This window comes from Apaloderma vittatum, unplaced genomic scaffold (assembly GCF_000703405.1).
Source record: "Apaloderma vittatum isolate BGI_N311 unplaced genomic scaffold, ASM70340v1 scaffold20558, whole genome shotgun sequence".
NCBI lineage: Eukaryota > Metazoa > Chordata > Aves > Trogoniformes > Trogonidae > Apaloderma > Apaloderma vittatum.
In genome coordinates this window covers 14,265-27,861 of record NW_009732657.1, presented here as the reverse complement: position 1 = coordinate 27,861, position 13,597 = coordinate 14,265, and the positions used below count along the sequence as shown (strand labels likewise).

The following is a 13,597-nucleotide window of genomic DNA, read 5'->3' as shown; positions in this document are numbered from 1 at the left end:
AGTTGGGGTGTATTTTGCATGAGAAAATATTTTGTTTAGAAATGTCAGTTGTAGGCATTCTCTCATACATTGTAATATTTTCCATGTGTGGCGGCTTGTTCTTCAGTGATACAAATATGTGCAATAAGGGCTAAGGATAAAAATTAATCTAACAGCTTTTGCAGCAATGCTTTTGATGGTTTCACTCGATTTCATTTTCCCGTGGATACTGCTGTTAGGTCTGCTGTTTGCAATATGTGAAGCATAATTCTCAAAGGTTCACGAGGTAGTAGGGATCCAGTAAGAGATGACTGATTTCTCCCCCCACAGGCATACACTCCACCCCACACCCACTCACCCACCCACCAGCAAAACATAATGCTGTACTATTTTTGGTAACAGGGAAAGGGCCTCCCTGTGAAAACAGAAAGCAGTGTATTTCTCAGTTACATCACTTTGCAATCTAATGCTGTGTTGTGCTCAGTGTTTTTGTGGTGATGCAAGTCTTTTTCTTTCTTTCTTTTTTTTTTTTTTTTCCCCTTCAGCCGGTTGGATTTTCCCCATCTTACAGCACCTCGCAGGTCTCTTCTCTGAGCAGTACGTTGCCTGAGTGAGTGGAAACATACAGATCAGCTGCAGGTTTCTGTCTACAAAAACAGAGTGAAAGAGAAAGAAAAGGGTTGGGAAAGCAGAGACAAATACTGACCTGGACTTAAGAGAAAGACATCCAATGGCTGAATAAAGAACCCCTGTTCATGTTTTGGGATATTCTTTCAACTGTCTGGAACGAGAGCGGATCAAAAGAATGGGAAATGCCAGCAGACCCTTTAGAAGAATTGCTTATTTCTTATGCCTTTTATCTGTGCTTTTGCTGACTGAAGGGAAGAAACCAGTGAAGCCAAAATGTCCTGCCTGGTGTACTTGTACCAAAGATAATGCTTTATGTGAAAATGCCAGATCTATTCCTCGCAGCGTTCCGCCTGATGTTATCTCACTGTAAGGGCTGTAAGCATTTGGTTATTTAATTTATGATTTAAAATGAACTAGGATGTGTGGTGTTTTCAGTGCATACGGAAGGATGCTTGCTGCAGGGAGTACCTCCAGCATTCAGAATCATCAGCTAATGTGTTAAAATTGTGCTGCATCCTTGAATCCTGATTTTTACATCTCTTTCATCTGTCTGTCTGTCTGTGTATGTGCACACATCCCATTTTATACCTTCTTCTATACTACATGAAACCTGTAACATGCATTTTTTTGTTTGGTGGGATTTTTTTACATATATAAATAAATTTCTCTGTGATGACCAGATCAGTATTATAACTATGGATATATGAGATTACATTAATATAAGGTTGTTTTTTTCTTCTTTCCAGATCCTTTGTGAGATCTGCTTTTACTAAAATCCCAGAAGGGAGTTTTTTGCTCACACCATCTCTGCAGCTTCTGTGAGAAATATTTTTATGATATAATTTTTGTTATGAAATGTATATGTATCCATAAATATTTTAGAAAGGGTGTCAGTATTAATTTTATAAGAAACTGCAAGAGAAAATTAATTAGCTGGCAAAATATAAGACTTTTTAGCAATTTGAAAGATAGTGCATGTTTAATTTTTTCAAAGTGTATCTACTTAGTCTTTTGCAAGGCTGTGTTGTCAGTGCTACTTCGAATGATTACGTGATGAAGTTTTTGGTGACAGAATGCATGCTATCTTTGTGATACTCTAATTAACATTACAGTAGAGACCTGAGCATTGCAACAACTATTCATGTTTGTTTTCTGCAGTCCTGGGGCCTGATCCCGATATAAAGCTGCCCATTTGCAACTCCGGTCGACTGTGAGCTCAGAACCCCCCAGATCAGGCCCTTCATTGCAGTGGGACAGGTCCTGAAGTGCTTTTCCGTGTAAAATTGCCATTGACTTCTGTGAAGTTCAGTCACTTCAGTGGGAGTTTTGCCTCCATAGCTCCTGGATTTGACCCCGTTGTTTTTTCGTGTTCTTTGGAAAAAAACACAAAAGTAATGACGATTCGCTTTCAGTTAAAAAAATGTAAGCAGCTATTTAAAAATTAAGTTCTGTGAAGAGGCATACTCGAGAAGAGAATATTTGGGGATGTTTAAATATTAGATGCATTTCTATATGGGATTTTTACAGTCTCACAGGCTTTCTTAGAAATGTGGGCATACGATTATATAATTGCAAGCTATACAGAGGTAGAGGGGGTGTAACCTGAACTGTTTATAGTGGGTGTGCTGCCAGCCTGACACACACCCAGATTTGTTTCAGAAATCCGGCACAACAGACTCCCTGATGTGATCAAAATCAAAATGGGACGTCTGTCCCAGGCTGACATCCCCGTGCTCTCTCGGTGTGGTCAGAGGTGCAGTGTTGATGTACTGGAGCCCCAGGGCAGTTAGATGAAACTGCTGGTGCGCCGGTAGCAGAAGCCCTGACCCTAGCTGTACTCTGCTACCTCAAGTGGAGCTGATAAGGAGGTGCAGACGTACTGTACAGTTTTGGATACAGGGTAAATAGGTAAATGTGGTTACTATGGAAACCTAAATGCTTTTCCATCGTGCTTTATTCCTGAGAAGCTTTTCCCAGGTGGTCACAGATCACAAAAGGGACACATTCCATGCAATTCCTGCAATGTACCTTTCAAAGGAAGGAAAAAAAGAAACAGCAGCACTGGTGGAGCTTAGATGAGAAGAGAGTGAGTAGGACATCATCTCTCTTGGCTACGATACACCACCTACACTTAGCAGTCTCACTGCCAGGGGAGGCAGGATTGGGTAGGGTGGAGTAGGACAGACGCAGTCTTCTGATTTGAGTTATTACAGTGCCTGGTATAGTGGGGTCTGTGTCTCTGGCAGTGGCTTTTGGCATTTTAGTAACAGTAATAATTTGCACGATCTGCTGCATGCTTCACTGAAACGCACGTTCTAAGCTGCTGCTAATGAATGCTGCAACAAAAGCTCCAGCCCCAGAAAAGCTGGTTTTGTTCCATTATGGGCTTCAATGAGATTTCAGTTAAAATGGTGCAAACAATCCACAGATTACTTACTTCTGCTACCTAGCATTTCTAAAAATACTCCTAAACACTTTTCCGGATATATTTCTAAGACGGTAGCTGAGCTGTTTGCCACCTTTGGAATGTCAGGCTGCTGATCTAAGGCAAATGACACAGACCATAGGAGCGGGATTGTATCTGTGGGGCCAATACTCCAGTTTGTACATGGGAAAGAAAAATTTCTGTCTTTGGCAGAATATGGTAAGGGAAATAAGAGTATGGAAAACTCAGGTTTGTTGAAAATTACAGTAAGTTTTAGCTTTTCATGATTATAGCTGTATTGGTAGGTTTAATTTAGCCAATAGAATGATTTAGCAGCCTATATGTATTTCTGTGTAATAGTCACCAGCATTATATTTTTAAAGTCCAAATGTTGCTTGGTGTCTCCAGAATGCCAGTCACACATTTCTGAGTGCAGAATATATCTCCCACTATTATTATTTTTAGTGGTTTTGCTGTAGTAGTGGCAGTGGTCTCTGGAAAAATCATGGTCTTGTGCTAAACGCTATTCCTAAGTCCCAGGTCAAGAGAGGTTTTCTTCTTGAACAGTATGGATGGTATGCTCTGGGCTTTTCTTGTGACAAAAAAAATACGAAGGACCTACACAGCTACAGCAAAGTGCCAGCAGGAGCGTTCCCTAAATGTAGAGAAAATCTCTCTGCTCTCATCTCCAGCACTCGTGACTCTGTGTGTCAGCAACATGCTGAAGGTTATAAACTGATGCCATGAAAGCCCATAGAAAGAACGGCACCAGGAACTGTACCTGCTATCAACATACAGTTCTTGCTAAGCAATATTGTCCCTAGCTACAGTGCAGTGTCTTCAGCCTCTGTCCCCAGAAGTAGCTAGCTGGTGGGTCACAGATCAAGCACATCTGGTGGGAGAAAAGCTACTTTGTGCATCAAATATGCGTGATATAGCCATTAGGGAGAGGTACCAGGTGGGAGGCTCATGAGCTCACCAAGTGTAAGACCTATGCTGGCAGTCTCTAAAATAGCTCTACTAGTTAAAGAGATACTACCCTGTTCTTTAAATTACAAGGAAGGTAGTGTGCGGAAAAGGAAAAATTACCCAGTGAAATCGTATCAGAAAAGTAAAATTAGTTGCAGGCAGCAGATTTACTATATTGGTCTACTGGTTCAGAGGTTTTACAAAAATACTTATTTTCTCTGAGAAAGAGAAGCATTTACTGTTTCTAACAAATAGGACGAATTTCCTGCTTATATTTTTCATACATATAAAGGAGCATATTTAAAGTGGAAAAAGCAGAGTCAGCAATAGCCAAGTGAGAAAATAAATCAACCAGAATTTATTCTTACTGCAAACTTCAAAATAAGAGATTAACTCATTAAGTGTATTCATTCATACTTGGAAATCTTGCCCCCCTGAATGCCTAAGGATGTCATAGTGTAAATCTACTTATCCATCAGGTCTAACTAAATAAAATATAGATGTGCATCTAGTATTCCACTAGGGTAAAGTTCATTGTACTTGACAATGCCTCACCTTATTAAAGGTGTGGCAGTCCAGATCTGAATTAAAATGGGCAAAAGCAAACATGGTGATAAGCATAAATAAAACTGGAAAAATCAACACAAGTCCACTTTTAATGCTTACAAAATTCCATTAAATTAAATCTGTTGCTTGTATTTTTACTGTTAGATGGATAAAAAATATGCACTATGCGTTATTGCCAGCAGGTATACTGTGCTCTTAAAAATAGTTCTGATTTAAACACTGACTAATTTAAGAGATTTTCCATTTTTTTCTCAATCACTTCTCAGTACCCTCAGGTCAAACACGTTCACAAGTTTAACTTTTAAGTTAAGGGATTTTCCTGACTGTCAGTGTTGCAAATTCAGCCTGATGTCTGATGTCTGGCTAAGCAGCTGGATGCTTTCCCTATGCTGTCATCGAAAGTAAGTGTTCTTCAAGACAATTTAGACCTCTGTAGTACTTGAACATTTCGTTGTTATCCCAGTGTGTCTCCAGCCGCACTTGTATAATCCCACTGTTTTACTGGCACGATAAACCCACATTTACGTCCCACAGAAGTCAATGGAATTTTATCAGATGGCCCCAGCAGGCAAAGAAATGAGTCCTTCGCTTTGCACCGGACTACAGTGCAATATGTCAGCCTTACAATCCTGTAGCACTTGCACAGACAAAACCCTGAAATCAGGCAGTGGAAATCTGGCCTACCATGGCTTGCTGAGCCATTTTCTAAAGCCAATAATAACTTAATGGTCTTTTCTTTTCCATCTCTTTATGCAGGTTGTTTACATCCAACACTTTCGATGTTATTAGTGATGATGCTTTCATGGGCCTTCCTCATCTAGAATATTTGTGAGTGGACAAAAGTATATTTCCTGGCATTACTGAATATAGCGGGTGGGCTTCCAAGTTCCAGGCATTGCTTTGACCAGATTGACTTTACGACCCGTTACAGGTTCATAGAGAACAACAGCATTAAGTCAATTTCAAGAAATACTTTCAGAGGACTGAAATCTTTAATTCATCTGTAAGTAAAGTGGTTGAATATACTACTTGATATATTTAATATAGTAACTGAACCACTGTGTTGTTGAATTTTGCATTTTGATACTCTTCACATTTTGATGCTCTTCACATTTGTTTAAGTGGTTTTAATCATCTTTTAATTAGAATGTTAATCTTTGTGTTTTCACCAAAGACTTCCAAACTGTGGTAAGTTTAGGCAGCCAGGACTCAAACGGCTTCCAAGCAGTACATGTTTGACAGTAGCTCCCTGCCTTTCTCTCTCAGAGCACTGGGGATTTCCAGATGAGCACTTGGTCGGAGCAGGGAGAAAGCAGGATGGGTTGGGAAGTTTGGCACTGATGAGGTGAGTCCCAGTTTGGGACTTGGAGAGGAGGATGGTGGGGACTGTGGTCAGCACTGAGGTGCCACAGTGGTGAGAGGCTGAGCGTTGGTCACACGTCTCTTCCCACGTACCCCAGCCTGATACGTACCGGGAGAAGGTTACAGCCATTCCTGGGTCCAGCCATGGCTGTCTGTACCCCTGTCCACTTCAGCCACTAACCGTATCCAGCAGGATTTGACCAAGTCATATTGAAAATTCCCACTCAGAAGAATTTTAAACAGAAGAGTTGCAACAAGATGCATTTTCTATGACTTTATTATGATCTACTTCTTCCACTTAACTGCAGGGCATAGCAGCCTTTAGACTGCAGCAGGACTGGCTTCAAAGCCCTGCACTTGCACCGTGTCCTCTCCTGCACGCGAGTAAGAGCATCCCACGATCAGGATCTGTCACTCACTGACACTGGGCTCTGCTTAACATTCCTCGTGTCACTGCTCAGCCCTTCGGCTATCCTGGAAACACGGCCAACCCTTGCCCTCTGGCATGCAGCAGCCCCTTTGCTGCATTAGTGGAGAGGGGAAATTACTCAAAGGCACTCTGGATGCTAATGCGGCTATTGGGAGCGAGCTGAGGCATTTCTCACGCTGTGCTCAGCAGGTGGAATGCACACTGGCAACAAATACCTCTAATACCTCGCTGCAAACACAAGAGTAGCATCCTCCTGCTCTGGGCTAGGAAGGCATTTTTTAGACAGGCTTTTGTCTCTCATCTTACATCAAGTGTATCTTTCAGCAGTGATTTTATTTTAGCAAGTGATAAATTTATTGAAAATGCAATATGTACTGTAAGAAAACATAAAGGATAAAAAAACACTGTGAGAAAAGGAGGCTAAAACATCTGGGGTGTGCCTGACATAAGTTTTATACCCAGCTCTGAGCATTTGCATTCTGAAGCGTGGATCTCAGGGGGTGTGTCATAGGGGAGTGGATTCTGACCTTTTGGCCTTAACACAATGACCTTCATGAGCGTTTTGAAATGGGTCACTGAACTTTTTCATTTGTATATTTTGACACAGGAGAGAAAGCAAAGGTTCCATCTTAAATAGTTAATGCATAAATATAATAGTTGAATTTCAGTTCACCACATCCTTGACCACATAGTAAATGTACCGTAAAACACTGTTCCCTTTTTGGTCAGAATAGACTCACAAGCCTACTGTGACTACTCATGTAGATAACATTACTTACAGAATGGCTCTAGATCTGAGGAAGAGGAAGGAAGGAGGAGAGGGAAAAAGGTATATAAACAGGCTGTGCACATCCCATAAAAATCTCCATTAGACGTACAGGCATAATTATTGTCGAAAAAGGCAGATAATTGGATAAGGATGGTAACCGGGACCCTATCTTCAAAATATTTATGCACATGAATAGCTTTATATTCACAAATGGGTCTAGTACATTATTTATCATATTCATTTACTTATTTAGTAGCAGTTGCTGCCAGTGAGCAAATTGCTTTTCTAACACAAAGGAAGGCACAGTTTCTTCTCCACACAGAGCATACAGTCCAAGGGTAAAGTCTTGCTTGTTACATTCATTTCTGGGGATGCTTCAGCAGTTTTGTAAGAGAAAACATACGCAAAAGAGAGAACCACATTTGGGGAGCCACTGCAGTTTGCTTGTGGTTGCCTGCGCATTTTTGGGACATAGACTTGTACATCACGCTGCTATTGCGTATGGAGCGCTATTCATGAAGACAATACAAAATTTGCAGAAAATAACTGCAAAGGCAGGTCCATTAGCCACAAAATGTGACTAGTTTAATCTCTTTGCAGAACCACTCCCCACCCTTTGGGGAAAACTGCACATGAACATTAAGAATAATCATTTGGCACCCTGAGGCATTTCTCATTTAAGAAACAGGAGAGTATTTGTGTACATAAAATATATTAAAAAAGAATGTTTATAAAAAAGAATGATTATAAATAAGCATACAAATGAGTTCCATGAAGTTATAAGAGAATGTGAACTTTGTTCTCTTCATTCTGTTTACTTCTTTACGCAACTTCTGCAATGCAGTACGCTATCCAAATATCTGTATTTTTATAATGCAATTAACTTTGATAATTATCGTGTGTCCTTACTGTAAAACAGGGCCATGTAGTATTTACCATTATGCAACACAATTTATCTACTGCTCAGAGTAGATTTAAAACCAGAAAAAATAATTAGAAGTTGCTTTTTTTTTCACTAATTTAATGTCAAAATGTTACAGTTATGATGGACAATAATTTCTGTGCACAATGTATAATTTTGATTGCATTCCTTGCAGAACTGTAGCCATAAGTTTAACTGCATGTTTGACTCAACCTCTACCCTCTTTTTATAAAATAAAGTACCATGTACAGCACCATCTAGGCAAGCCAGTATTTTCTAATATATCAGTATGTTTTTTAACAGTGGAATATAAAATGCCTAATTTTCATCCAAAAATTGGCAGATGAGTAAACCGTGTGTAAATTTTTCTGTCAGTCATGTTCCCATGGAAGTGGTGAACCGTTGCTACTTCCAAGTACATCATCCCTTTCAGTTTGCTATGTTGTAATATGTAAAGAATATATCTGATGTTAAAACTGCCTCGGCTTGCAAGTCTACTTAGCTTTCTTTGTATGAGTTACCTGACTTGAGTATAAAATTAAGCAGAAGTGAAGCACGTGATCCATACACCAAAGAGTGTTACTCTCAGATGTACTTTGAAAATGGTGAGTCAGAAAATGCACTAATGGCATCGTGCTGTATTTACTATTCCTGATAAGGCAAACAATTTTAAATGAAGCAGCCAACCTAGAACATCTGGGCCTGTTCTTCAATTTAAGTATATTCCTAAGTAACTTTGCTTGACTATAGCCATTGTAGTTAAGAAATAACTTTTATGTTTACAAGCAAAACCAGAAGAGGTTCTAAGTCTTACTAGCTACAAGTTCTAACTGGGATCTTAAATGAGAATTTCTTTTCATTTTCACTTCTTGTCATAAGTAATAAATAATTTTGTTAATCAAAAGAGGTGCAAGCTATACCCTACAACATAATTCTTTTCCTGTCATGCCCTCAGTGACACCTCAGAGAACCCAGACCTTTGGTGGCCTCACACAGACATGCCTGACTGAAATGTCATATAGTGCTTCTTGAAAGCCTGCTCACATTTCCTTATCACTTTTACTAGCTAGAATACTCACTGAATTTAAATGAGTTTTAATAATCTTAAAAATTGGGAATTAACAGCAGGTTTTTTGCTGGACTCATACACACACGTGCTTGCATTCTAGGAGATAAATTAATGCTGATTGGCAATTTCTTGCCGTATTACTGCATAGTCCCAAAACCTGTGCGCTAAACCTAAGTCCAATGCAATGAAACCTGGTATTAACATTTTTCTTCCAGAAAAAGATACAAGACAGTGGAGAAACTGCAGTAATATGAACACCATGCATTGGTATCTTGTAAGGAAAGCGTCAGTAAATCCAGTCATGACTAATTGTTTTAAAATAATGGTGTTGGCAAAACACCAGAGCTGATTGCAATTTTACCTTGCTAAGTGAAGCACTGTAAAAGCTGCAAGGCTGCTGAAGAGTGAGAAAGCAGAAGGAGACATGGCATATAAGTGGAAGAAAAAGTCACAAAGCAAATGAGCTATTCCTTAAAAGCAATCTATTAGAACTAAGCACTGGAGAATAGCAAAGTTCTTTACCTTATAAAAAAATCAAAACACCTTGCAGAAATGTGTGATTTCATGAACTAGCACTGATACTGAAGTATCTTCTTTTACAGGAGTCTTGCAAATAATAACCTCCAATCACTTCCAAAAGACATATTCAAAGGCTTGGATTCCTTAACAAATGTGTAAGAAAGCAAATAATTTATCTATTAATTATACTAAAAATATAAAGAAATGCTTTTAGAGGACATTCTGGGTAACCATTCAAACTGATAGCCAGTAACGGGATCTTATTACTGAGTAGAGACTACCCCATATGGGTAGCCTTGTTTTTTGTCTACTGTTGTTGATAATTTGCTTTCGTTTTGAATATTCCATCAGTTATGGAGACAAGTAATATTGTTAGTAGTTATGTAAGAGAGCTGCATGTTCATTAAGACTTACTGAATAAAAGGAAGTATCCTTAGGGATGCATGAGAGAGCATGGCATGAAGGGAGGGTGGAAGATATTTAATGGAGTAACGTTTCTATATGCAAATAATTTCTGGGAAGGCTATCTTTTATCAGAAAAGCATATGATCTTACTAAGTACCATATCCCATACTAAATCTAACTGCAACCAAACCAAAACATGAACTTGTTTAAATATGTAATTTAAATACTGGCAAAAATACAAAATACAGATACACAGATAAATCATACAGTTCCTTCCCTGAAATACATCCTGTTTACAACACACAAATTCTTCACCTGATTTGGGACAATAAGCACAGACAACCCTTAGCCTGCTGCCTGTATTCGGAAGGCAGGCTGAATTCATAGCTCAGAGCTGCAGTAGAGAGACATGGAGATGGTCAGTGTGCCTGGTAGCATTACTTGGCATGACTGATCACGGCCAGGTGGTCACACAGTCTGGTCCTGGCGCTTGCCTGTTCCTGTACGTACAATCTGAAATCTGACTGAAGACAGCTGTAAAAAGACTTGAACAGAACTCCTTTGCTTGTGTCTCCTAAAGCCTTAAATGAATATATCTAAAGGAGAGAGCAAATACTAACTGGCTGATCATTGCCTTACATTACTTCTGGTTTTGTTATCTAGAATGTCCTTATTGAAAAAGGGTAATTTGAAAGTAACAACCTCCTGAAATATGAGGCCAGCAGTTTGGTAGCCTTTTGTGTACCTGCAAACTTGCTGAAATCAACAAAAATTTATTACTGATCATCAGGTTAAGTTCTCCTTGCTTACCTTAATATAATTAAACCTGTGTGGGTTCTGGTGGGTCAGTACAAATTAAGCCAGGAAGGCATCAACTGAGAATAAGCAAGAGAACATTATTTAACAAGAGCCCAGTTTGCTGTTGTCCTGCGGGGAGGAATGCATCAGCTGACTACTTATTTTCAATGCATGATTTATTTGTTGTAGAGATCTTAGAGGCAATGCGTTTAATTGTGACTGCAAACTGAAGTGGTTGGTGGAATGGCTGGGCAGCACCAATGCAACAGTTGAAGACATTTACTGTGAAAGCCCACCAGAATATAAGAAGCGCAAAATCAATAGCCTCTCTCCAAAAGAATTTGATTGCATTATTACAGGTAATGTGCCTCAAATTATTTTATCTTGCTAAATTAAAGTCAGAGTTATTTTTTTTTTTTTTATCCTAGGGTCCATTTTTGCAGGAAGTCTGCATATGGGATGGGACTTCAACTAAAATCAATAGGAATTCTGTGCAGGTCTGGCACGTGAATCACTTGGGAGTGGAGTCATATATTGCAGCTTCTACTCAGACCTTATTATTCTGTATAAGGATTTGGAGAACTGGGACATAAAACAGCACCTCTTTTAATTGAGAAAGATTGAAAAATTTGTAGTGCTCCTTTATCAACAGGAAAATAGGACTGGAGATGGAATACCGTAATTTGTAATAAATTTGCAATAAATCTGTTAAACAGATGTTTTTTCAGTACAGTTTGGAAAGTATTTCTGTCATTATCATACGTTGTGTGCACTTTTGCAGAATTTGAAGTTTATCAGTCCCTGCCATACCAATCTCTGTCAGTAGACACTTTCTCATACATGAATGATGAACACGTGGTTATTGCTCAGCCTTTTACCGGAAAATGCATCTTTCTTGAATGGGACCATGTAGAAGTGATGTTCAGGAATTACGACAACATTACAGGTATGAACAATGCTTGACAAATAACATTACAACAGCTGATCCAAAAAGCGGTGCTAACCCTGTCTTTTCCTTTTTTTTTTATAGGTACTTCAACTGTTGTGTGTAAACCTATAGTTATTGAGAGTCAGCTGTATGTCATTGTCGCACAGCTGTTTGGAGGCTCCCACATATATAAAAGAGATATTTTTGCTAATAAGTTTATAAAAATTCAAGATATTGAAATCCTTAAGATCCGAAAACCCAATGACATTGAAACTTTCAAGATTGCTGAAGACTGGTATTTTGTTGTTGCAGACAGTTCAAAGGCTGGTTTCACCACGGTTTACAAATGGAATGGGAATGGATTCTATTCCCATCAGTCTCTGCACGCCTGGTACAGAGATACTGATGTGGAGTATCTTGAAATATCTGGCAAACCACATTTAATTCTGTCAAGTAGTTCCCAAAGACCTGTAATATATCAGTGGAACAAAGGAACAAATGAATTTGTTAAGCGTTTTGATATCCAAGATATGGAAGATGCGTATGCAGTGAAACATTTCAAGGTGAAGGAGGATGTATACATTTGCTTAACAAGATTTATTGGGGACTCTAAAGTAATGAAATGGGGTGGTTCGGCATTTCTGGATTTACAAAGGATGCCATCCCGAGGGTCAATGGTATTCCAACCGCTTCAGATAAAAAATTATCAATATGCCATTCTTGGAAGTGATTATTCTTTCACTCAAGTCTATTATTGGGATGCTGAAAAGGCAAAATTTGTGAAGTTTCAAGAATTAAACGTGCAGGCACCAAGATCTTTCATACATGTCTCCATCGATAAACGAGATTTTCTCTTTGCTTCAAGTTTTAAGGGAACTACATTGATTTACAAACATGTCATAGTTGACTTAAGCGCATGACACTCCTAATTCTGAGATTACATCAGACTTTCTACTATAAGTGGACAAAAATGAACTAAATGCATGATGACTCTCTTATCTTACTTCCAGATGAATGCCTTTAAAAGTTGAGATTGCTAGAACAAAGTATAACTAGTATCTTCATCTTTAATTGTCAAGTCTAGTGGTGTTGGAAGTTGCATTTTTTAACAAAAAGAAACTAAATTAACTGTTCTTTGCATCCACGATATGTAAATATGTGTGCAACTGCATCTGTTGCTATAAAGAATATTAAGATGTACTTTTCCATTTATTTATTCACCTGTTTGGAACAACTGCCAAATAAAATGTTTACATTTTGTGTCTTTCACATTCCAAATATTATTTGCAGGTGATACTCTTTATTTGTGTGTATATTGTACACATATAAAATAAACCCAGGAAGGCATATTGCCCCATGCAGGGTCGTACTGCACAGAAGATGCACCATATTGAAGATCAAGGTGGGTTTTAGATATAACATATGCATTCCTGTGTGACCTTCTCTAGGTGATCCTGCTTTGGCAGGGGGGTTGGAGTAGATCTCTAGAGGTCCCATCAAGCCCTGACATTCTCTGATCCTATGATAACAAGAAGCTCTTGATAAAAATACAGCATTGAATCCCTATCCTATAAACTACACCTGGGCACTTGCTTGCATTTTTGTGAAGCTTCACGAACTTCACAGGACTCCACCCAGAAAAAGGCATTTGGCGATGTAGATCCAGTTGTAGGATGGAGGGTTCAGTTGTAGGATGGCACTTTGTACTCTGTATAGCTGGAAGTACCTGATTTTCTAAAAATGTAGAAAGAAATTAACAGAATAAAAGACAATGTAAAAGTCTGTCTTTCTCCACCTCATGCTGAAGCAGCACAAAATGAATCTC

General features: G+C 38.9%; 1 protein-coding gene across 1 annotated transcript; it reads left to right on the top strand.

Annotated features, from left to right (window-relative positions):
* The first annotated feature begins 522 nt into the window (after positions 1–522).
* On the top strand, positions 523–13,050 carry LGI1 (leucine-rich, glioma inactivated 1). The gene is made up of 8 exons (XM_009875611.1): positions 523–975; positions 1,356–1,427; positions 5,327–5,398; positions 5,502–5,573; positions 9,725–9,796; positions 11,034–11,203; positions 11,626–11,790; positions 11,875–13,050. Exons 1-8 carry the CDS (start codon positions 785–787, stop codon positions 12,690–12,692), a joined length of 1,632 nt encoding a protein of 543 aa, XP_009873913.1. The 5' UTR covers positions 523–784; the 3' UTR covers positions 12,693–13,050.
* Positions 13,051–13,597: the final 547 nt, after the last annotated feature.

Excerpts from the sequence above, each read along its gene's own strand:
- LGI1 (XM_009875611.1), top strand. The coding sequence starts at position 785 with ATGGGAAATGCCAGCAGACCCTTTAGAAGAATTGCTTATTTCTTATGC. Across the intron at positions 5,399-5,501 it reads CTTCCTCATCTAGAATATTT|GTTCATAGAGAACAACAGCA; the intron begins GTGAGTGGACAA and ends GACCCGTTACAG. Across the intron at positions 5,574-9,724 it reads CTGAAATCTTTAATTCATCT|GAGTCTTGCAAATAATAACC; the intron begins GTAAGTAAAGTG and ends CTTCTTTTACAG.